Source organism: Cherax quadricarinatus, chromosome 84 (genome assembly GCF_038502225.1).
Source record: "Cherax quadricarinatus isolate ZL_2023a chromosome 84, ASM3850222v1, whole genome shotgun sequence".
Classification (NCBI taxonomy): domain Eukaryota; kingdom Metazoa; phylum Arthropoda; class Malacostraca; order Decapoda; family Parastacidae; genus Cherax; species Cherax quadricarinatus.
The window spans coordinates 12,482,029-12,507,230 of record NC_091375.1 but is presented as its reverse complement, the minus strand read 5'-3'; the positions used below and the strand labels follow the sequence as shown (position 1 = coordinate 12,507,230).

Below are 25,202 nucleotides of genomic sequence, written 5' to 3'. Positions count from 1 at the left end.
TTTGAAGGTTCTCATTATCCATCCTGTCATTTTTCTAGCAGATGCGATTGATACAATGTTATGGTCCTTGAAGGTGAGATCCTCCGACATGATCACTCCCAGGTCTTTGACGTTGGCGTTTCGCTCTATTTTGTGGCCAACATTTGTTTTGTACTCTGATGAAGATTTAATTTCCTCATGTTTACCATATCTGAGTAATTGAAATTTCTCATCGTTGAACTTCATACTGTTTTCTGCAGCCCACTGAAAGATTTGGTTGATGTCCGCCTGGAGCTTTGCAGTGTCTGCAATGGAAGACACTGTCATGCAGATTCGGGTGTCATCTGCAAAGGAAGACACGGTGCTGTGGCTGACATCCTTGTCTATGTCGGATATGAGGATGAGGAACAAGATGGGAGCGAGTACTGTGATTATGTATAAGTGATTATGTATAAATGATGGTGAAAGTGTTGAATGAGGATGAAAGTTTTTTCTTTCTTTTTGGGTCACCCTACCTTGGTGAGAAATGGCTGATGTGTTAAAAAAATAAATTGATGTTAGACTTAAGATGGGTTTGTCGGAACGTAACCCCATTGTAAGTCAAGGAGTACCTGTATATTATGTACTGTGGCTCTTTAACTTGTATGACCAAAATTAGTTATCTTTTGGGAGTGTTGGGGAATGTGTAGTTTATAATTTCAGGGGAAAATAACACACACATTCCAAAAGGCACATATATTAATTCTTCCTGTTTATGTGACATTTCTGCAGTTAAGTGTACAATATTTGTGATTAAAAACAACCTTATTATAAAAAGAATCTAACATGAAAAATGAATTTCTGCAATTATCTATAGAACTTTGTTTTTTTTTTTTTTGGTATGGCCAGAAAGAACATTTTCCCAAAACAATGATATAAAAAGCAATGGGTGGGAGATGTATGAATTACTAGATAAAATGTCATTAGCAAAAAAAAAATTTTTTTTTGGGTGGTGGGGAGGGTAAGACTCGTGACAAAGTGGTAGAAAACACACACTGATTTAATTCATCTCTTTTAATGCCTGGCATTTAGGTAACTAAAGCATTGTCTAGACAGTCATAAGTCTGTGTACTGTTTCTAATCTTTGGTTTCCTGGTCTTCTTCCTCGTCACTGTCTACAACATTATCTTCATTCTTGTTAACTAACTCCAATTCTGTTTCAGTGAGAACTTGCAACTCTTCTAAGGGCATTCTCACCCTCATTCCCTTCTCACTTAGAAGATTTACTATCTCCTTCAGCATCCCTGGCATGAGACGCACACAGTCCAGGTACACACTCTGTCAACACATATAGAAAGTATTAAAAATAGTTTTGCTATTAATTGGAACCAATTATTTATCTTGAACATAACTAAGCCAGTTTCATTGAAAACATTACTTCCATGTACATAAAAAATCCTATGAGAGCATCCTTCACAACTATCATATAGAACTTCGTGCTCCATACTTTGTTTATAATTTCTAAATGTTTTTATAAGACAATATGTAGATACAACAAACTGCTTGTTGAACTAGTGGATTTGGAAAAAGGCTATGACAGGGTAGACAGAAGAGCAGTGTGGTAGATATTGCAAACCTATGGAATATGTAATAGGTAAAAGTGGTAAAGAGGCTTTTTATGTTGAGAGTGAAGCTCAGGTTAGAGTATGCAAGACACAAAGGTACTATATATTTCAGGAAAAGTAGACTTTAGCCAGAGATGTCTGATGTTACCATGGTTCTTTAATATATTTAAAGATGGAGTTGTAAAATAACTGAATGCTCAGGTACTGGGACTAAAGTATAATGAATCTGACAGAGTAGGAGTTGTTACAGTTACTCTTTACTCATGACTCAAAGTCTTTAAAAGATTCTGAAGAGGAGTTGCAAAGGATAGTATAGGAGTTTTGGGGGATATGTAAAAGTGAACTTCTATATAGAAAAGAAGGTTCCTTGATGTTGGTGAGGGGCTCTTGATTTAGGGAATTGGATCTGTGCTCCAGTTCCCCGAATTAAGCCTGAATGCCTTCCACTCCCCCCCCCCCCCCAGGCGCTGTATAATCCTCCGGGTTTAGCGCTTCCCCTTGATTATAATAATAAATATATAGAAAAGAAACAAGGTGATATTAAAAATGAACAAAAAGAACAAGGTGATTACAGCAATAAAAAAGCCTAGGTAAGCAGAGACTGAATATCAGAGTGGAGGAAGAGAATGAATTCACATAATTGGGAATGGATTGGACATGTCAACAGATGGTCTATGAAAGATGGTGAACCATAAAAGAAAATGAAAAAAATATAAGCAGTGTGTTAGAAAGAAAGAAATGAAGTTTATCAATGAAGGCAACATGGGAAATAGCCTATAGTATAGTGGAACTAACCCTTTTATATGGGTGTGAGGTATGGGTTTTGAACATTGCAGTGAGGAGGCAGCATCTGGAAACAGTGGAAATGTCATGTTTGGAAGCAATGTGCAGTGTGAATATTACACAGAGAATTTGGATAGTAGAATTTAGAATAGTGGGGGGGTCATGAAATGTATAATTCCGAGGTCAGAGTGTTGAGATGGCTTGGGCATTTAGAGGATAGACCAGGATAGGATGACCAAGAGGGTGTACAGTACATGTCCGGGATGTCTACCCTGGGGTTAGGGGTCATCCCAGGTTTTGAATGGTAGGGGGCTTAAGCAACCAGAAATGCATGTTAGATTAGAGAAAGTGGAAACTTTATAGCAGCAGCTATACATTTACATATGATGGGGAATGCATTTACTTTTTTAGGCCATTCTCTTGGTGCCAGATAGCTGGTGTAGGAATTTTTTGTCTAAAACAAAACTGAAGGCAAAATTTTGTTCCTCCACCATTTTGAACCAGACAAGAACAAATCTGACTGCAAAAAATTCGATTTTCTTAATGTATGTAGTACCAGTATTCTTTCATGTCTGCCTAAAATTATTGATAATATTCTGCACAATACTCTAGAATGAGGGCTACATATTAAAAACTTAAGAGTAAACAAACAACTATGACAATGAGGTATCCAATTAATTAAATGTAAGAAATGTGACTTACTGATACTGGCAAATTGTATGCCACCGTTAATATTGGCAGGACAGATTAAAAGTACCGAAGTAGCTTGCCAATATATACTAAGCTGCTCCATTTTCTAGTTCACTAAAGATATTTATATGTGGCAGGAATTTATAAGTGGAAGCTGGCAGTTTTAACCTATGAACTAACAGTCATCCTCAATATACTGTAATTATATATATTTATTACTTTAGCTAAGCTAAAAGAGGCCATGTGATATTAGTCAATGATACTGATACAAAGACTTGATTAAATTTCAGTAATGTATTATTTTCTTACCTTGACACCAGGGCAATGAGAGAGTGCCCTGTAAATTAATTCCCTTAATTTCTTAGGTTGTGTAGTAGCAACTAGAGCCAAATATAATCTCCATAGAAGAGGACAGTGGTTGCCCGGAGGTCGACTTACTCCTTTTCGTAACACGTTCTCTAACCGGTGACCACAACTGAGCAACCCTGACAGTGTTTAAAATTGGGATTAATATCCTACCAAATAAGTAGTGATTATTTTGTTGAAAATAAGGTTAGAGCTACTCAGTTTCACCCAAACTTTCACACTTGGCAATATCAGAAGAAATCAGTAGTGCTCACTTACATTAGCAAATCATCCAATGTGAATTTTTGCATTGCCTCCTATGCACCCCACACTTTTCAAAATATTTTCATTCCATATCACACATGCTCCTCAGATAACCTATCTTTACTACATGTCTCGACTTCTATAGACATCAAGCCACCGTTTCAAATCTATATCTTATTAAAGCTGTAATAATCACTCCATGGAGTCTAAGTCACATTCTTGTATGTAACATTCTTATGCCTCTCATTCTTGTCATATTCTTCCCTGCCTTGCTCTATTCTCAACTTCATTTTCACGAATTCCCAGGATTTTAAATTATAACAATTATAATACATCTACATTCAATATAATTTCATACAAGTAATTGGTTACTTTCACTTTCAGCACTTTCACAAAAACTTCCAATTGCCTTACATGCCTCCCTCATTTTCTGCCAGAACTGTTTATTTAGTTGACTCGGTAATAGTCTAGGATGGATCAGAAAATCATTGGAAGTTTTCACTACCAATGGCTGGATAACGGTGAATTTCTCCAGCCACAATATTGTGACTTATTCATGCTAACAGATCTTGCATGTTCTTTTCTTCCTTTGTTAAAACTTTATCACTATTTAACTACATGCATTCAACTAAATCTTGTCTATGCTCAAGATCTTCAACTGTTGTTTATCTAATCTACAACACACTTTCTCTAAAATTATTGAGAGCCTTGCACACCTTGAAGATTTCTTTGCATGCTTTCTCTACTATCTTGGTACATATTTTTTCACCAATCTTCACCATTTTACAAACTAAATTATACCATTTTAAGTTTAAAAATTAAAGCATTCACCCTCTTTGATGCTTCTGTTTATAATGTAGCAGTTTTCATAAAGGCTACATCATGATCAATAACCCCCATAAATGTGTGTGCATGAGGATTTTATGCTATTCTGATGCTAGTGAATGACTCTAAATCCAAGAAATTGGAGCTATCTTCATTTTCCTTGGGTCAAGCCTGATTGCATCCAATCCCCAAGTGCTATATATATGACCTTTATGGGTATAAGATTTCCCCATTAGTACAAATAATGTGGAAACTAACCTTCATCTGTGTTATTAATGAGAGTGACAGTTCTCTGGACGTGAGGCAAGATCTGCGACACCAACACCACGATGGAAGAACTTCTCTGTGAGTGGATCTCCAAGCCTCCCAGAAGATCACGCCAACCCTGCAGTATCAATTCATTAAAGTAGTTCCATGTAAACAAAAATAAGAATTCACATTTGACACAAATTTTGGGGGAATGGTAATTCATATCTGCACACCTCTGGCAAGACGGTGAAAGTGTTTCTTTTTCGGATCACACTGTCTTGGTGGGAGAGAGACGGCCAGCGTGTTAAAAAGTCTAAACCCGTGTCATTCAGCGATAAATATTAAATCCACTAGAAGTCTTAAGATAATAATGGTAGGTGCAATGTAGAACATCACTGTTACCACTGATGGGCTTAGCGCTTAGTTTTGATATTATTATTAAATGTAAAAGGAAAAAACTTGTTATTCTTTTTAGATCACCTTGCCTCGGTGGGATACAGCAGGCGAGTTGAGAAAAATAATAATAATACCACAGCAGAAGTATCCTTAAACTAAATTTATTTTTACGTTAGTGTGTGTGGGAAATAAGTCCCTGAAAAACAGCAGTTAAAGAAATTTCTCTTATTAAATCTGCAAATCAGACCACAAGTCATTTTTATGCAAAAAATTAAAGGTTTTCTAATACATTTAGTTTTACATTTATTGTATAATTGGGGCTAAGTGGTTAGCCATTAATGGTGAGAGAAAATTTATATGAAAGAATTCCAACAATGCATTAATTTGAATAAAAATCCAGAGATCAATTAAATAAAAAAATACAAGTTTATCCTTTTCACTGTCTCCCAAGTAAATCTACATTACTGATGCCAGCATCGCTCACATTCGTCTGTTTTAAGCACACTGCTCTCAAATATTCTGTGAATGTGTCTTGTCTAAAATAGTAACTTTGTGTTTTCTAGGGTAGTTTTATGATTTTATTGACAATGGAAAACACTAGTGAAATAGATAATTTTGGTCAGTTTCAGACCCAAAGTAGCTTGAAATAGGCCTCAAAGTGGCAAAAATCTGAGTTTTGGTGATTTTTTCCTAGAAAAGATAGCCCCCCTGCTTCAGTTATTAGGATGTCCAGAGCCATGACAAATCATTCTTGCTCATACCGCATCTTATTATCCAAGAAAAAGGGTAAAAAACGATTTTTTTTTTTTTGATGATGACTTCAAAATGGAGGAAAAGTGCTGTATAGGAAAGGAAAGGTTGCAGTAGTGTCTGGAATGCCTACAATGTTTAGTTTGGGAATTTGTTTGAATTTTGTGTAAAACTGGTCAAATTACCAACTTCTGTGCACTTTACAGGGTAGTTCTGATCCTTAAATGAGCAGTTTCTTGTTCTAAATTGATAGTGAAAGGCATACTAGAAATCTAGCTACGAACTGGGTCAAACTGAGCAATGGAACTGCTAAAGACTCAAAACGAGTCAAGTCACTGATGCATAAATTACACCCAGACTGCCAACTCTGCGGCATTGTAATTCCATGAGTTTTCCATTAAATTTAGCATTTTTTGTGCCATTAGTTTCAGAAAACAGTTCTCAACTACTCCAGTGCTGTGATTTTGAAAACCTGCAACACCGTCAGCACTATTTCAGAGGTTGTGACAGTGAAAAGGTTACACGAATAACAAAACAAGGCACAATACCGTGACTGGAACAATACATGGTTAACCCGCACATAGAAGAGAGGAGCTTACGACAATGTTTTGGTCCAAGTCGGACCGAAACGTCATTGTAAACTCCTCTCTTCTATGTGCGGGTTATCTGTGTAAAGGGTTACATGTAAATTCCAAATAAATTCTGAAAATAAAGCACATACCTGGTTCTGAGCAAGTACCAGGAGAAATCTTTGGTTTTCTGGAGCAACTTGCACAGCTGATGTGAGAATCGCCCTCAGTGACACTGGTGACATTGTGCCGTCCCTGACCAGATGGCCAAGCTGAGACGACACTTCTATGAGCCACAGGTAGTCTTCATAGAGGCTTTCCAATATTTTTAACTTATCACCTTTGTTTTTCCTTTTCTCCTCCATTATTGGAGTAGTAATAGCACTTTCTGAAGGCAATGCAATATCCTCTAGCTTGTGAGGAATTGGATCTTTACATATTCCTTTAATTTTGTCTATGATGGTTTCAAAAACTATACAAGCAGGTTTAAAACCAACAGTTAGCAACTGTAAAATAGCAATAAAGACCACTAATTTACCTGTTAGTAATTTTTCATTGTCCTTTGGAACATGACTGTCACAATTAAATGCAATGGAATCACTATAGAATTCCAGAAGTTCGTTCAGCTTTTTCTTAGCTTTGAGGACGTTCCCACCTGGTGCATGAGACCCATCGGCTGCATCAAATTTTCCATCAATCACCAGTGAACAAAGCGAGTACATGACATTATTACTGTGCTTACAATCGCACAGTTTTCCCTCTCTATCCATTTCAAGATGGACATATGACTTATAGAGGTCCATAACAGCAGGAAAGTCTACGTTTGTAATGTCGAGAGCATTTCCACTGGCTGTTCCAACGGACAACGCTGTTGCATACACATTCTCAGCCTCGTCAAAATGACCCATAGCTTCCTCTATTTTACCATATTCCAGGTACACTGGTAGGTACATTCTAAATTCCTCTGATTTCAATATATTTTTGATATGCTTCTTTAATTCTTTCCCAAAGCTTTTAAGCCTGGCCTTATCAGTGTTGTTTTTCTTCTTGATTAGATACCGTTTACTCAACAGCTTGATGTACAGAACTGTTATTCTATTTCTATAGGACTGATCAAATATATTAGATGCCTGTTGAAGCAGCCGGCACAAGAACTGGTAATACTCCTCACACGAGTCTTCTAGGAGAGATGGACCAACAGTATCAAAATTCAGAATTTCACTAATTTTATGTGTTTTTCCTAACTGAAAATGGGACCCAAATAAATCTATATCAGACAGTGTTTCAATTATTTGAGGCTCAAAAGCATTATCGTTATTTGTACTTATTTCAGTTGTGTTGCATTTCTTTTGTCCTTTGTTAACGGTTGGTATGGACACTGTGAAAGTTTTAGTATCAGGCACACCGAAAAAGTTAAGAAACTGGAGGACGAGATAAAAACGCTCATCGACAGAATCCAAAATGAAAAGGTGGGGGGAGAGTTCTTCAAAGGGAACCATTCTGTCTGGGTCTTCACAGTCTTCGGGATCTTGTGCCCAAGGCAGCCAGTGATGTCTCTCACGTGAGGTCTCAAGCGCTAGCCACAGACGTGAAGTTGTGCCTCCCTGGGATATGATGTCATCTTCTTCGTCTTGTGTTCCACCTATGGGACATCACAACATAAAAAAAGAAAAATACAATATTAGCTACTCTTGTAATAAACAATACAAAGTTTTTTTTTTTTTTTTTAGCAAGTCGGCCGTCTCCCACCGAGGCAGGGTGACCCAAAAAGAAAATACTTTCATCATCATTCAACACTTTCACCTCACTCACACATAATCACTGTTTTTGCAGAGGTGCTCAGAACACAACAGTTTAGAAGCATATACGTATAAAGATACACAACATATCCCTCAAAACTGCTAATATCCCGAAATCCCTCCTTTAGAGTGCAGGCAGTGTACTTCCCATTTCCAAGACTCAAGTCCGGCTATATAAAAATAACCGGTTTCCCTGAATCCCTTCACTAAATATTACCCTGCTCACACTCCAACAGATCGTCAGGTCCCAAATACCATTCGTCTCCATTCACTCCTATCGAACACGCTCATGCACGCCTGCTGGAAGTCCAAGCCCCTCGCCCACAAAACCTCCCTTACCCCTTCCTTCCAGCGTTTTCGAGGACGACCCCTACCCCGCCTTCCTTCTCCTTCTCCATGTCATTCTACTTTGATCCATTCTCTCTAAATGACCAAACCACTTCAACAACCCCTCTTCAGCCCTCTGAGTAATACTTTTATTAACTCCACACCTTTTCCTAATTTCCACACTCCGAATTTTTGTGCATAATATTTACACCACACATTGCCCTTAGACAGGACATCTCCACTGCCTCCAACCACCTCCTCGCTGCTGCATTCACAATCCAAGCTTCACACCCATATAAGAGTGTTGGTACTACCATACTTTCATACATTCCCTTCTTTGCCTCCATAGATAACGTTTTTGTCTCCACATATACCTCAATGCACCACTCGCCTTTTTTCCCTCATCAATTCTATGATTAACCTCATCCTTCATAAATCCATCCGCCAAAACATCAACTCCCAAGTATCTGTAAAACATTCACTTCTTCCATACTCCTCCTCCCCAATTTGATATCCAATTTTTCTTTCTAAATCATTTGATACCCTCATCACCTTACTCTTTTCTATGTTCACTTTCAACTTTCTACCTTTACACACATTCCCAAACTCGTCCACTAACCTTTGTAATTTTTCTTTAGAATCTCCCATAAGCACAGTATCATCAGCAAAAAGTAACTGTGTCAATTCCCACTTTGTATTTGATTCCCCATAATTTAATCCCACCCCTCTCCCGAACACCCTAGCATTTACTTCTTTTACAACCCCATCTATAAATATATTAAACAACCATGGTGACATTCCACATCCCTGTCTAAGACCTACTTTTACCGGGAAGTAGTCTCCCTGTCTTCTACACACCTTAACCTGAGCCTCACTATCCTCATAACAACTCTTTACAGCATTTAATAACTTATCACTTATTCCATATACTTGCAACATCTGCCACATTGTTCCCCTATCAACTCTATCATATGCCTTTTCTAAATCCATAAATGCAATAAAAAGATCCCTACCTTTATCTAAATACTGTTCACATATATGCTTCAATGTAAACACTTGATCTACACATCCCCTACCCACTCTGAAGCCTCCCTGCTCATCCGGAATCCTACATTCTGTCTTACCTCTAATTCTTTCAATAATAACCCTACCGTACACTTTTTCCTGGTATACTCAGTAAACTTATTCCTCTAAAATTTTTACTCTCTCTTGTGTCCCCCTTACCTTTATATAAAGGGGCTATACATGCTCTCTGCCAATCCCTAGGTACCTTCCTCTCTTTCATACATTTATTAAACAAAAATACCAACCACTCCAACACTATATCCCCCTCGATTTAACATTTTTGTCACGATCCCGTCAGTTCCAGCTGCTTTACCCCCTTTCATTCTACATAATGCCTCACGCACCTCCCCCCACACTCACATCCTGTTCTTCTTTACTCCTAAAAGATAGTATACCTCCCTGGCCAGTGCATGAAATTACCGCTTCCCTTTCTTCGTCGACATTTAACCCTTTGACTGTCGAAGGGCCAAATCCTGAAGTTGCTTCTGGTGTCGCAAAATATTCGAAAAAAAAAAAATTATTTTTTCTTATGAAATGATAGAGAATCTTTTCCCGATTGTAAAGACACCAAAAAAACGAAATTTGATGGAAAACTGACGGAATTACGCTCTCGCGAAGTTAGCGACTTCGGCGATATTTAAAAATCGGCAATTTCGCCCACTTTGAGCCCTATTTTCGGCTAATTCCGTTATTCCAGTCAACCAAACTCATAACTATTTCTTCAGAACTCTATTTTTTCTATCGATTGAGTACAAGAAACTGCCCATTTACCGATTTCAACTACCCAATAACATGGTCAGAAATTTGCAATTTGGCCAATTTCACGAAAATTAAAAAATACGACAATTTCAAAATAAGGTCCAGAATGAACAATGCAGACATTCCTGGCTCTAAAATAACATTTTCTTTGTTCATCAGTCATGTCTCCAGGTCCCTGTGATATTACTCTTGTTTTTTATTTTGAAATTTTATTCAAACAAAAAATAGAAGATTTACTGTTATGCAGACTACTGCAATACTGTAATAATTGTAAAAATTACATCAACCCATTCATGACTGCGTATTAGAATGGCTATTTGGACATTTATTGGACAATGACATCATTTGTTCACTTTTGAACATCGGCAAAAATCAAACATTTCCTGTACTTTGTGCTCCATTTCTAGGTTCTTTTTATAGTAAAATTAATCAAAATCACCTCCATTTCTATAATATAGTTTCCATTCTATCAAATGAGACCAAGAAAACGAGAATACAACCACAAATACTATACGAAAATAGACCACAAAGTCGGCATTTTAATTAAAAAAAAACGGTCGGAGTTTTTTTTTTCTCATTATGCACTGCGTGCTCCAGGATTTTTTTTATGTGGTGCACACTGACCACACAGACCCATTCTCTCACATGTGGGCCTACTAGCTTTCTCCTGCCTGATTTGAAGCCGCTAGAATTTATGAGTATATATACGTCAAACACGGTACCTCGCAAACGTATATATACGGCCGCGACAGTCAAAGGGTTAAAAGTTCCTCAAAATATTCTCGCCATCTACCCAAAACCTCCATCTCCCCATCTACTAACTCCCCAACTCTGTTTTTAACTGGCAAATCCATTCGTTCCCTAGGCTTTCTTAACTTGTTTAACTCCAAAATTTTTTCTTATTTTCATTAAAATTTCTTGATAGTGCCTATCCCGCTCTATCATCTGCTCTCCTTCTGCACTTTCTCACCACTCTCTTTACCTTTCTTTTACTCTCCATATATTCTACCTTTCTTATAATGCTTCTGCTTTGTAAAAACCTCTCATAAGCTAACTTTTTCTCTTTTATCACACCCTTTACTTCATCATTCCACCAATCACTCCTCTTTCCTCCTGCACCCACCCTCCTATAACCACAAACTTCTGCCCCACATTCTAATACTGCATTTTTAAAACTATTCCAACCCTATTCAACCCCCCCACTACTCATACTTGCACCAGCCGACCTTTCTGCCAATAGTTGCTTATATCTCACTCGAACTTCCTCCGCCCTTAGTTTATACACTTTTACCACCCTCTTGCTTGTTGTTGCCATTTTCCTCTTTTCTTATCTACCTCTTACTCTAACTGTAGCTACAACTAAATAATAATCCGATATATCAGTTGCCCCTCTATAAACGTGTACATCCTGGAGCCTATCCATCAACCTTTTATCCACCAATACATAATCAAACAAACTACTTTCATTACGTGCTATATCATACCTTGTATATTTATTTATCCTCTTCTTCATAAAATATGTATTACTTATTACCAAACCTCTTTCTACACATAGCTCCATATAAAGCTAACATCATATATTACCTTACTTTAGTGGCACTGTATGATTTAAAAAGGTTATATTTCTGTGATTTTTGTTAACATTATGATGGCTCTGAGAATGCCATGCATTACTGTAAAATTAATTTGCATATTAAAGTAAGTCTTCAACAGTAAATATTTACAAAGTGTATAAATTAAATTTAATTGACAGATGTCCCTACAAATCTGTGGGCTTCCTCATTTGAGGGGTTCAGTCCTTTAGTATTTTTACTGATGACCAACTTGAAAACAACTAAATAATCTGTGGGCTTCATGCTGGTAACCCATTGTCAAGTTTGGTGCATTTGCTTGAATTATTGTTTGGCACATGACCTTGAAATTGAAAACCAACCATAATTTCATTTGAACTTCATGGGGAAGTGGAGATAAATCACTCCTCCGTAAGCCATGTGTGTCGTAAGAGACTAAAATGGTGAGAGCAAGGGGCTAGTAACCCCTTTTCCTGTATAAATTATAAATGTAAAAAGAAGATAAACTTTTTTCTTTTTTGGGTCACCCTGCCTTGGTGGGAGACAGTTGATGTGTTAAAAAAAATTTAATTGTGTTCTGTGATTTTCCCACCCAAATTTGCACTTCTAAGAATAAAATGAAATAAAATCTGTTTCTTTTTTATTTTAATCAGGGGAAACTATATAACCTGAGAGGTTATATAGTTCCTGGGGAACAGGAGGCATCAAGGCTTGATCCAAGGGGAGGAGGATGAGTCCAAGTCCTTGGATCAAGATTCCCTCACTGGCAGCAAAGCAACTGCCTTGAGGGGTCCAAATCTGAAAGAACATTTATGTTGCAAGCATAAATTTACATTAGATTAACAGTGCCCCTATGAATGCAGTCCCTCATGATTTGTAGGGACTAATTTAACATTGTTACTCCATGTATTCATATTCTCTTTAGTCCCATATTATATGTCTCTTCCTAGGAAGTATCTCAAGTTTTTTCAACGAACTGGCTATACAGTGGACCCCCGCATAAGGATCAGCTCCCAACTCGACCAATTATGTAAGTGTATTTTTGTAAGTGTTTTTGTAGGTGTATTTTTGGGGGTCTGAAACGGACTAATCTAATTCACAATATCTCTTATGGGAACAAATTCGGTCTATAACGGCACCCAAACAGACTTCTGGATTGAAATAATATCGTTATGCGGGGGTCCACTGTATTTCACTGAGGCAGGGTGACTTAAAAAGAAAAAACTAAATTTTTTTCTTTTGAAATTTAGTAATTTATACAGGATAAGCGTTTACTAGCCCCACTCATAAATTTTTATCTGGTATTATTTACCATCTGTCTTGTTTCATTAAATTTTTCATGATGTAAATGGCTATATTGAAAGTCCGGTCATTAATCCTACCAGAGCTGTGGCTCCAGTCATGACCTCAAATGTAGTTTCAAGGTACCATGCCCCTGGGACCAAGCAGAAGTGATTTGGAAATCAACTTAATCTTACCTAAGATCAACCACAATTACCTTGTATTTTCATCTTTATTTACTGTCTGATCTTCACGAAACTTTTTCCTCATACACTTCCATTCTCCTAGAGTACATGATAAAAATTTGGATGAAATCGTACAATGGATAAAGAAATAAAAAAATCCATGGGAACTTCCCCTTAAAAAAATGACACTCGTTTCTGACCTTAACTTACTTAATATAACCTCTGGGAACTCCACCTTCTGCTTTCTCTCCATGACTTGGGCCCATCCAATTGCATTCTCTTCACCAAATCTGTAAAATTCCACATAGGAGTGATTTATATGCATATTCACAAAGTAAAGTACAGTGGACCCCCGGTTTACGATCAGCTCCCAATGCGACCAATTATGTAAGTGTATTTATGTAAGTGCGTTTGTATGTGTATGTTTGGGGGTCTGAAATGGACTAATCTAATTCACAATATTCCTTATGGGAACAAATTCGGTCAGTACAGGCACCTGAACATACTTCTGGAATGAAATAATATCGTAAACCGGGGGTCCATTGTATACAACAAGACTGCCAAACCTAGGTAACTGTACTCAAACATGTTTATTATTTCTTCGCACATTAGTACGTAACATTATAATTATGATTCAGCAATGTCCAATATGAACATTAGTAAGATATGCAATAAAATATAGATGAATTTGGGAGATGTAAAAGAAAGCCATTAAAAGTGAATATAGAAAAGACTACAGTAATAATAATAATACTCCATGGGGAAGTAGAACAGAATTCTTCCTCCGTAAGCCATGCATGTTGTAAGTGGCAATTAACGTGCCGGGAGCAAGGGGCTAGTAACCCCTTCTCCTGTATGCATATATTACTATGTATGGCCAGTTTGTTGAAAGAAGAATAATAATATTAATTTTTATAATCTTTATTTCTAGTGTGATGAGTACGGTAAAACAAAGTTTATGCAGGGAAAAAGTGGATATTAGATTGGAGAAATTAAGGAGGAAGTGAATGTATGGTATGCAGACATAAGAGGGCGGACATGTCATCGGATGAATGTGTGAAATACGAGGCAAGGAAAAAAGTGTGTTGAGCCATCCAAGGAAATAAAGAGGTTTCTCTGTGGAGGAAAAAAGTAGAATGTACCAGAATATACAAGAGTGATACCAACACTTTTATATAGGTATGTGGAATGGGCTTTAACCCTTTGAGGGTCCGTGCCATAGATCTACGGCTTTACGTTGAGGGTCCATGCCATAGATCTACGGCTTTACGTTGAGGGTCCGTGCCATAGATCTACGGCTTTACGTTGAGGGTCCAAACCGTAGATCTACGTCATGAGTTCAGCTCACTCTGATAAGCTGTGAGCGGTAAATTTTGGCCTAGATATGAGAGAATACATCTATGTGGTATGTGTGCACCACATAAAACAAATCCTGCAGCCCATAGTGCATAATGAGAGAAAAATAACTGAGACCGTAATTTTAAAACAGTGACTTTGCAGTGTTTTTTCGTATGTTTTTTATAGTTGTATTTGTGATTTCTTGGTCTCATTTGATAGAATGGAAGATATGTTACAGAAATAGAGATGATTTTGGTTGGTTTTAGTACTGGAAATGGCTTGAAGTTGAGCTCAAAGTAGCGGAAATTTAAATTTTTGCCGATGTTCAAGAGTAAACAAATGGCCTCACACGTCTAATACACGCCTGCTGGTGGGTCTAATATATGTTCACAAATGTGGTGATATTATTTAAACAATTATTACAATATTGCATAACAGTAAATCTTCTATTTTTTGGTTTGAATAAAAATTCATGATGTGAATAAAAAATCAAAATGGAATTCATTAGTAAAACCTGAAAATGTAACTAATGAACAGAGTAAATGTTAGTTTAGTGCCAGAAATGCCTGCATTGTTTATTCTGGACCCTATTTTGAAATTGGAGTATTTGAACTTTGCATTAAATTGGACAAATTACCAATTTCCGATCACTTTATTTTGTAGTTGAAACAGTTGACTTGGCGAATTCTTGTGCTCAATTAATAGAACAGAAGTAATACTAGTGAAATAGCTAAGAATTTGGTCGACTGGAATAATGGGAGTCAAAGTTTGCAAAATCGCCGATGAGTAAATATCGCTGACACATCAAAATTCGCGAGAGCATAATTTCGTCAATTTTCCATCAAATTTTGTACTTTTTGTTTTATTACCTTCAGAAAAAGATTCTCTACCATTTCATAAGAAAAAAATAACAAAATTATTTTCTGAAAATTCTTGGATACTGGTGCACACTTCGAAATTTGGCCTCTGGACCCTGAAAGGGTTAAATATGGCTGTGAGGAGGAGGTAAGGTACAAGAACAAGACCCCTCAAAGAATGTTCCTTGATGCTGGTGAGGAGCTCCTGATCTAGGGAATTGGATTTGTGCTCCAGTTCCCTGAATTAAGCATGAATACCTTCCACATCACCCCCCCCCCCCACAGGTGCTGTATAATCCTATGAATTTAGCGCTTCCCCCTTGATTATAATAATAATAATAATAATAATACAAGAACAAGAGAAATGAATGCTGAAGGAAGGCTACTAGCCCATGGGCTTTGGAAAAGAAATAGGACAAAAACCCTATGAGAAAAACCTGAACAGAATCCACCAAGTCAGAAGCTAGTAAAGGCAAAGAAAAAGATAATACAGTAGATATGTCATGATGTGTAGAAATCAGAAGATGGTGTGTGGGTTGCCAAAGGTATAATCCAGAGAACTGACAAAGGGCTGTTGAGGTGGTTTGGGTATTTAGAGAGGCTGGAGCTGTGTAGAATTATCAAGACAGCATACAAATCTGGGATAAAAGGAAAGATGGGTAGGGATCATCCCAGGAGAAGGGTGAAGGAAGGTTTGAGTGCTAAGGACTTGAGTGTTCAGTAAGCTTGTGTGAGTATATTAAATCATAGTAGAGACACACGATTTTTAAGGCTTGATGTGCTGTTGGAGTGTGAGCAAGGTAACATTCAAGGCAACTGGTTAGCTGAACTTGAACTGGAGAGGTAGGTAGTATAGTGTCTGCACTCGGAAAGAGGTATGGGAATGTTGCAGTTTGGAGTGTCAACTGAACTGTAATGCTTACACATTTCTAACAAAACAGAATGATTGATGATGAGTATGTTTTTTTTTTCTTGGGTGTACCTACCTCAGTGAGAGATGGCCATTGTATTGAAAACAAACAAATTCCACCTGAAAAGCCATTCTTTACAGCATATGCTAATCATACCTTTAACTCCTGTTTTTTCTTTTTATACTACAGCATACTAATAAAATTTCTCTTCATTTAATATGTAAAATTTATGCTTTAATAAAGAAATATTAATATGCCCACAAGTTCATATAAGATCGCCCACCAAGGTAGGGTACCCAAAGAAGGAAATACAGCTCCCATCACTCACTCCCTACCTGCCTTTCCAGAAAGTACAGACATAAGTCAATGATCCTTCAGAACTCTAGTCAGCTTCACTAGTTTTCTTAAATGTACAGAGGTTACCTTACTAACACTGCAACAGTAAATCAGATCACTCCAATCAAACATGCCTGTTGGATACTCATGCCCCTCCATGCCTCCTTCCATCAACCCCAGATTTATACATGCTTTTGGTCAACTTATCTTGCTCTGTCCTTTTAAAGTTACGTCACAAAAAAAACAAAAAACCCGGAAATTATTAAATTAAAAATATTTGATACTGACTGTAAGAGCACAATGTTAAAACTTGTTACATTATAACCAATTTACACAAGCCTAGCTTATCAAAAATTATTCTGTACAGCATAAGGGAATACTGATGGGTGTTAGGTAAAAGAACATGTGCAACTAATGTGACATTATATTGTGGCAACGTTTTGCTCTCCAGGAACTTTGTTAAGCTATGTCAAACTCTTGGAGAGCGAAACATTGCCACAATAAAATTTCACATTAATTGCACCTGTGTCCCTTTACCTACATGTTGTGGGTAATTCTACCATTACTCCAGTGATGGAGTGAGTGATAATGGAAGCGTTTCTTCTTTTTTGGGTCACCCTGCCTCGGTGGGAAATGGCTGATGTGCCAATAAAAAAAATAATTACAATTCATAGGGTTACTTGAAACAGTATGCTGCACCTACCTTGGTGCTCGTGAATCCCAGAAAGCTTCAAAGAGAGCAAGTCTTGCTTCCACTGGCGTATCCTTGGTACACAAATGTTTTGGACTGAAAAAATTGAGCTCGACAAGTGCCTGGAACAGGGCAATTGATCTCTCCATGTGGCCTCCTTGTCTCCATATTTGAGCAAGCTGGACAGCTATATCCACTAGGCATCTTCCAAGATCTGGAGGTGGAGAATGAGTCAAGAACACCCCACTGTGCATTTGTTGCAGTCTCTCAGTGCATTTGGCAAAGGTTTGCACCACCACTGACAAATTAAATGAGGTGAAATGGGTCTTCATAAATATCAGATATTGGTGCCATACTTTTATTTTATTTGGAAAGTTGAATATTAGTGTGCCCCATTCCTGCTTGAGTTTTTTGTCATCCCAAATATCCTTGCCAATTTCCAGACGCTCAAACTGCAACTCTAGAGACCTAAAGTTTTTCTTGATGGCACTGTCTAATATGGAAATTTTCCTCTCTGCTAAAGCTTTCCGATTTCTCTTATGCTTCTTTTTACTATCCTTGTTATTGGAGTCTGTACCCTGAAAAAGATACAAATAGGCTTCATCTTGAAATCTAACAAATTCCAGCCACAACGGTACATTGCCTGGCTCTTTTCCAAGTCTCTCGTTGTACTTCTTTGAATGATTTTGCCAGTATTCATATTCAATTTTTTGGCTACTCTGTTGGCTTTCCTCTTGCCTGACATTTCCTAAGCCCATCAAATATTGTTGTGTTGTACTATCGTGTATTCCCAGGGGGTTCACTTCTGAATGCTGGGTGGTATTCTTTGCTCTGGCTTCCTCGGCATATGTCAGCTCAACTGGAATATAGCCATTGTGGTTTTCCTTGCCTTCACTATTCTCAATAGGCAATGTTCTAACCTTCGTAGCATCGGAGTACATCATCTTCAGAGCAACTCTCTTGAAATATCTCAGAGTCTTCTTATTAGACTTAAGTTTATCTTTCGTGACACTGCTTCCAAGAAGTCCCTTGACTTTCGTCTTGTAACTGCAACAGAAGAAATGTATACATGCAATCCAATGCTATAAATTATTATATTCATGAGAAAGCAATAAATTTGTAATGGTCACATAGCTCCTGGGAAAACATAATCAGGCGCGATGCAAGGGAAAAGTAGCTTCAATTCCTTGGATCAAGAGTCCATCAGTATTATGGCACCCTTCTTGAAGGGTTAATGCAATAAGTAACTTTTTGTTATATATAGAAATCTGTTAAGCATGATGTACACTTCATTTACTATGGCACCCCATAACTACAAAATTAGTACATCGTACTAATATACAAAATATCCAAGCTTGGAATTACCTACATTATTAATTTACCTATGGCCCATTACTAGAGCTATTATCGTGTGGAGAGTTTCAAACCTGTATGGATCATTTAGCACTACACAGCCGAGGTGAAACACAGGAGGTGCTGCAGGTAGGCCAACTGCAGGAAGAGCTACCCATAATGATGCCTTTGTATGGTCTGCTTTGTCACTGCACTAAACATACATGTATACATTACTGTGTGGAAAAAACACTTAGGTACAGTCCAGGACATTTATTACAGGAAATATCCTGAACTCAATATAAGTGTCTTTTCCACATTTTGTTGGTATCACCTTACCATTTTTCACATATGTATTCCTTACACAGTAAGCCCACGTCATGAATTACAGGTGGGCCCCATTTTATATAGCCTCATTTTGTGGTATTTTGCTAATGCAGCAGTTTTCAGTTATACCCATTCTTCATTTATTCAGACGTCCTACAGTAAATATATCCAACACTCACTATAAACCAAAGATGAAATTATTTTCAGTAATGTGTATACTGTATATGCAGTTTTTTTTAGAGCTATCTCTATTGTTTACTTAAAATAAGATAGAGTAAACATATTATCAGACTTTTATATCCATTTGAAAATGAAAAAGGCTATGTTTCACTTTACAGCAGTAGCCTAGAACTTAACCTGCTGTATAAGTGGATTATAATTATAATAATAAAGAAGCGCTAAACCACAAGGGCTATACAGCGCTGCACTGTATAAGTGGAGCCCACCTGTATATCTACTGAAGTTGTTTGCAAAATAACTAGTTCCCATAATTCATGTTGTTTTCCTGACATGTAAACTAATAATTTAGGCTTCAGCAGCATTATATTCTTGAGAAAATTATTATTATTATTTACAACAGATTTCTTTGCCTTTATATTTGGTACTTGACAGTGTATCTTCTTCATTAAAAAATGCATAAAAGTCTAATATAAATCTGTTAAATCATCTGTCCACATAACAGAAAACAGCTGTATTTTCTCTCTCTAGTGTACTTACCATTACAAAAAAAAAAGAAAAAAGAAAAATGATAGAAATAATCAAGATGTGAAACAAAGAGTGAGAGGAAAGAGGATACCCTTGATATACCTCTGAGGGGTTTCAAGAGTTCTACTCCTGAAGCCTGAGCCAGAGAATGAGGAAGGGAAGGAAGGGAGATAATTATAGATCAGGTTGTAAAAGAAGTGAATGCTAGGGTGTTGGGAGAGGTGTGGGATTAAAATATACAGAACGTAATACAAAGTGGGAGTTGTCACAGCTGTTTTTTGCCGACGACACTATGCATTTGGGAGATTCTGAAGAGAAGTTGCAAAGGTTGGTGGGCAAATATGGGAGGGTATGTAAAAGGAGGAAATTAAAAGTGAACATAGGAGAGAGAACTACATATCTCTGTATCTGTAAGTTAGGCTCTGAGCCTAATTTACAGATACATTAGACATAATCTACACATTCCCACAAACAGATGAAACATTAAGGCATCAATTCATTCACTAATTTAGATTTGTTAGGATGGTATTTATCCCTTTCTATCGCACATGTCTGAAATGTAGCAGTCATTATATTTTTTTGTTGAAATAAAATAAATCTGAAAAATTAATTTATAGTATATATTTTTATTCATGTATCTCACCTCAATTTTTTTTTTTAAGCAGAAATAAGACAGGTTCACTAAACACGAGTCACATGCAACTGGCCTGCATATAAAGCCAGTCAATCACTGTTTAATTTTTTTAAATCATCACGATTAATTAACCAATTAGGCCCTGGAATCTGGAGGCTTAGTCAAATCTTCACACCACCACTGTGATGAGCAAGCCAGTCTGATGCTGACAGTGTGAAGTGAAAATTCCAGAATACTGATGAGAAGATGGCTGTTCTTGACCAGTACTGCAGATGAGTCCATTGCTAAGGAAGCACACAAGATGGAGCTATATTAAAACAATTTAAGGTAAATTTAGATAAAATGACTAAAGATATATTAAGCTCATTAACAACTTCTGAACATCCCCAGAACGTAAATACAATACTGTTTACACCAAAGCATATTTATAAACTCTAAATGCACTCTCTGGGACATGTGTAGAAACTCTAAATACACTCTCTGGGACATGTTTAGAAACTCTAAATACACTCTCTGGAGGAGGAACTGTCATACAGTTTTGACATATGACTATTACAACTCACCCTGTAGTGCATAACGTTCTCCAAGCACAACACAATCCTTCACATAACACAAACTCACCTTGAAGAACGACATTTTGTTTATTAAAAAAGAAAAAAAATCCTTCGTCCCTTCTTTCCAGTACATCGCTAAACAGAATACACATAACCGTACCTTGCTAACTGAGTGTGATGTGTGGTGGGAAATGCGATATTGTTTCTGTCCCCATCTGCACTGAGGAAAAAGGCCCTCTCAGGTTTGACCAAACCATGAAGGTCCTCCAAGAAGACGCTCTTGCTGCCCATGACTATCTTATCTGATCTAAGTAAAAAATACGTGTATACTGATTACTGTGTACTTGTGAATATGAAAGACAGATTCAAAGTATTTGAAAATTAAGGCACAACATTGTGGCTGGAACAATTAAATAATAACCCACAATTTGGTAAAGAAACTTTAAACAAGTGTCATCTCTAAATTGTAGGTTATTCGTAAAATTCAAAATATTTATTCAGTATTTAGAATAAATAAACACACACACACACACACACACACACACACACACACACACACACACACACACACACACTTGTTAAAAAAAAAAATTATATATATATATATATATAAATTTTTTTCTGTGTAATATACAAATTACTGTACTTTTACAAATACATGCACACATGTATGTGTACTATACATGTATATAGTACTTGTACAAATATACAGTACACAATTACAATGGTCGCTTGATTATCTGGCCTTTGCTTATCCAGAACTGTGGTTGTGGATGCCGTCAACACTAAGGCTTTGTTATTGATAAACTATGACCTTACTAAACCAAATGCTCATATTCTAACTTCAAAGGATGTTAAAATAAAATGTTTATCACCCAACACCACATCCCTCCCAGTTAAAAAAGGTACATTGAGAAAAGATATGGTAATTCTAAGTTCTTATGAAGATGAGTTAGGAGAGTGAAAGCTGGTACAAAAGAATTTCAACTACAGTCAAGAAGATAAATACTTTAAGAGCACTGCAATAGGCCTACTGACCCATGCTTGGCAGGTCATACTCAAACCCAACCACTCTCAGTCACATACATTGTTTTTTTTTTTATTATCACACTGGCCGATTCCCACCAAGGCAGGGTGGCCCGAAAAAGAAAAACTTTCACCATCATTCACTCATTGTATTTGTATATAATATTTTTGATGTTATTTAGACTGATATCTTTGAGTACAAAGTAGCAGTGGAATGGATAAACAGGACAGCAGCATTGACGCTAATAACATGAGTGAGTAGGACCCGCCTAGCATAGGCTAATGAAGATGGACAATAGAGCCAAAAGCAGCTTAAGAAAAAATAGATGTGTGCAATTAAAGAAGATACTGAATCTCTAAAAGGGCTCAAGTTCTGAGTGAGATTAATAGGAGGACCTCAAAGACTGCTACAATAAACTTAACCCTCTTGATGATAATGCATAATCAGAATATGACTAAACAATTCAATACTGAGATTCATATAACGTTTAGAAAGACAAATGAAGTAGAGGTTAATGCTAGGAATTCAGGTTACGTCATATTAAGAGATGAGGAGACTGCCCAGACGAGTTCTACCCATGTGGAAGATGATGGAGATTTTATTCATGCATCACAACAGATAAAATACAGTTCATATTTGGAATATGTGGATAAACTTACCAATCTTGCTTCTATTAACTGATCATGAGGGCTTGGCAGGTCAATATCCACACTTAAGGGCGATCAAAGACTTTATTCTTTAGATGGTCAATAGGAAACAGACAAAAATGGATCAATTTGTGGTTAGAACGCCAAGTACACAATCCAGCCATGACTCTGTCTCTGGAAGCCAAGATTAAATGTTACGTATTGCTAAGTTAAAGCTAATGTAAGTTGTGTAAGTTAAGTTTAACATGTGAATACACCATTCATTTGTATTAGGCTGTGAACAGACATCTCTTATAATTACTTAATGCACATAATGTATATGGAACTTTTCAAATGTAATTTGTAAAGTAATTACTGAAGTAGCGGTGCAGCATGCAAGATTCCTGAAGCCAAAGTAATGTATTTGCCATACAAGAGTTATGAGACAAAATTGTTAACTCACTCAAGGCAAATTAATATGTATTTTTTTTATCAAATGCAGGGACTTTTATTTATGACTCGTTTGTACACGTGATCATATTTTTGGGAAAAAATTAATCACATTAATAATGGGAAGATAGAATGACTTGTTAAAAAAAAAAATATATATATATATATATATATATATATATATATATGATACATATATATATATATATATATATATATATATATATATATATATATATATATATATATATATATATATATATATATATATATATATATATATATATTTATTTATTTATTTACTTTATCAAATGAACTGATTTTATATGTTTGTTTGGTGTATGAGTTGGGTTCATTTTTTCTTTTAAGAATTTGCAAGCATTTTAGATATCAAGGCTCTGAAAGGTATGATTAACCAATGTTTATAGATCTGTGCTATATACCAGTATGTACTGTGTGTTCACAAGGTGAATCTGAGATCAAAACAGAGAAATCCCTGTTCTGCCAATCTCAAGAATAAAATGAAAGTTTAACTGGCTAAAAGATCTTCAATTACCAAAAATTTTGATTATCTGCCCACACCTTTTTTCCCTTTAGGTCCAATAATCAAGCGATCACTGTTCACACACTCAAAATGAAGTAAGTTATAGTGTTACAAAGTTCAAACTTACTCAAAATAGTTCACACTGTCATTCTTGTTTTTCTTATCCTTATTCTTGTGTCTAACACGTTCCCTTGACCGTGAGCGTGACTTGGACCTCCAGCGCCTCCTTGTTCCAGGCGGTGAATACGATCTTGATCTACTAGAAACACAAATTATCATTTAACTTTCAATGCATCCTGGAGAGCACAAACGAGTACTATATAGAATAAGTCAGCAATACAGTGTCTGAAACAATTCACAATTAACCCAAGAATTGGAGATTAATCCCTAGAGAGCAAGAACCCAATGAATGTCAGAGATCCCAGACTTTTCAAAGCCCTTCCTTCATGCATGAGGGGAATAGCCAACAAACCTCTGGATGTCTTCAAGAGGGACCTTAACAAGTTCTTCATGGGGGTAACTTAACAAGTTCCTCAAATCAGTTCCTTACCAGCCAGCCTGTGGTACTTATGTTGTACTACAAGCAGCCAGCAGTAACAGCCTAGTTGATCAGGCACTGATACACCAGGAGGCCTGGTCTGGGACTAGGCCACAGAGAAGTTGAGCTCCAGAAGCATCCTTTAGGGGTGGCACCACAAGGTTTATATTGGAGTGGCTCAAAGGTGGAAATCTAGTTGAAAGAGGTGGGAGGCTAAGGAGCTTGTCTTGAGGCAGTATTATTTTTTTTATTTGGGGGTTTAGGGGGGAACTGATGTATTTTAGGGGTTTCACCCCTTTGTCCTTCTGGGTGCTACCACTGTGGTCCTCAGATATTTCAGTTCATCCTGTACCATTTTAAACTCACGACTTTTCTTTAGGCATGTTATAGCACCATTTTACATAAATTTAGCACATTTTAGCACCATTTCATATAAATATAGCATATTTTAGCACTTCACGTGAATTTAGTGTGATTAGCACTTTCCTGTAAATTTAGCATATTTTAGTAACATTTCACATAAATTTAGCCCATTTTAGCACTGTTTCATGTAAATTCAGTGCATTTTAGCTTAAGTCAGTCAGAATTGGGGGCATTTATCGTCTTTTTGTAAGCAGCACATGTTTTTTTGGTATAGTACCTGTACAGTACAGTACTATGTTTAGATTTGGGTCCCATCCCCAAGCTGTCCTATTTTATAGATGCAAATATACAAATATTCCAAAATTTGAAAAAATCCGAAATCCAAAACACTTCCAGTCCCAAGCAAATAAGATAAAGGATTCTTGTCTGTATTACCTAACCAAACTAATCTAACAGAGTTTAATATATACATGTATTAATATATTACATTTACTGTATGTGCTGACTTTCAATAACATAACACACACA

General features: G+C 36.7%; 1 protein-coding gene across 2 annotated transcripts in view; it reads right to left on the bottom strand.

Moving 5' to 3' along the window:
- Positions 1 to 699: 699 nt before the first annotated feature.
- LOC128704336 (nuclear exosome regulator NRDE2-like) overlaps positions 700 to 25,202 on the bottom strand; it is a 29,800-nt gene continuing 5,297 nt past the window's right edge. The window contains exons 4-11 of one of the 2 annotated variants that reach the window (XM_053799503.2): positions 23,901 to 24,032; positions 21,287 to 21,433; positions 17,587 to 18,621; positions 13,652 to 13,731; positions 6,607 to 8,096; positions 4,749 to 4,875; positions 3,366 to 3,541; positions 700 to 1,296 (exon numbers count right to left, since the gene is read on the bottom strand). In XM_053799503.2, the coding sequence (XP_053655478.2) occupies positions 1,096 to 1,296; positions 3,366 to 3,541; positions 4,749 to 4,875; positions 6,607 to 8,096; positions 13,652 to 13,731; positions 17,587 to 18,621; positions 21,287 to 21,433; positions 23,901 to 24,032 (3,388 nt within the window). In that variant the 3' untranslated portion in view covers positions 700 to 1,095. The remainder of the gene's footprint in view (positions 1,297 to 3,365; positions 3,542 to 4,748; positions 4,876 to 6,606; positions 8,097 to 13,651; positions 13,732 to 17,586; positions 18,622 to 21,286; positions 21,434 to 23,900; positions 24,033 to 25,202) is intronic. The other variant, XM_070103124.1, reaches the window with a different exon arrangement.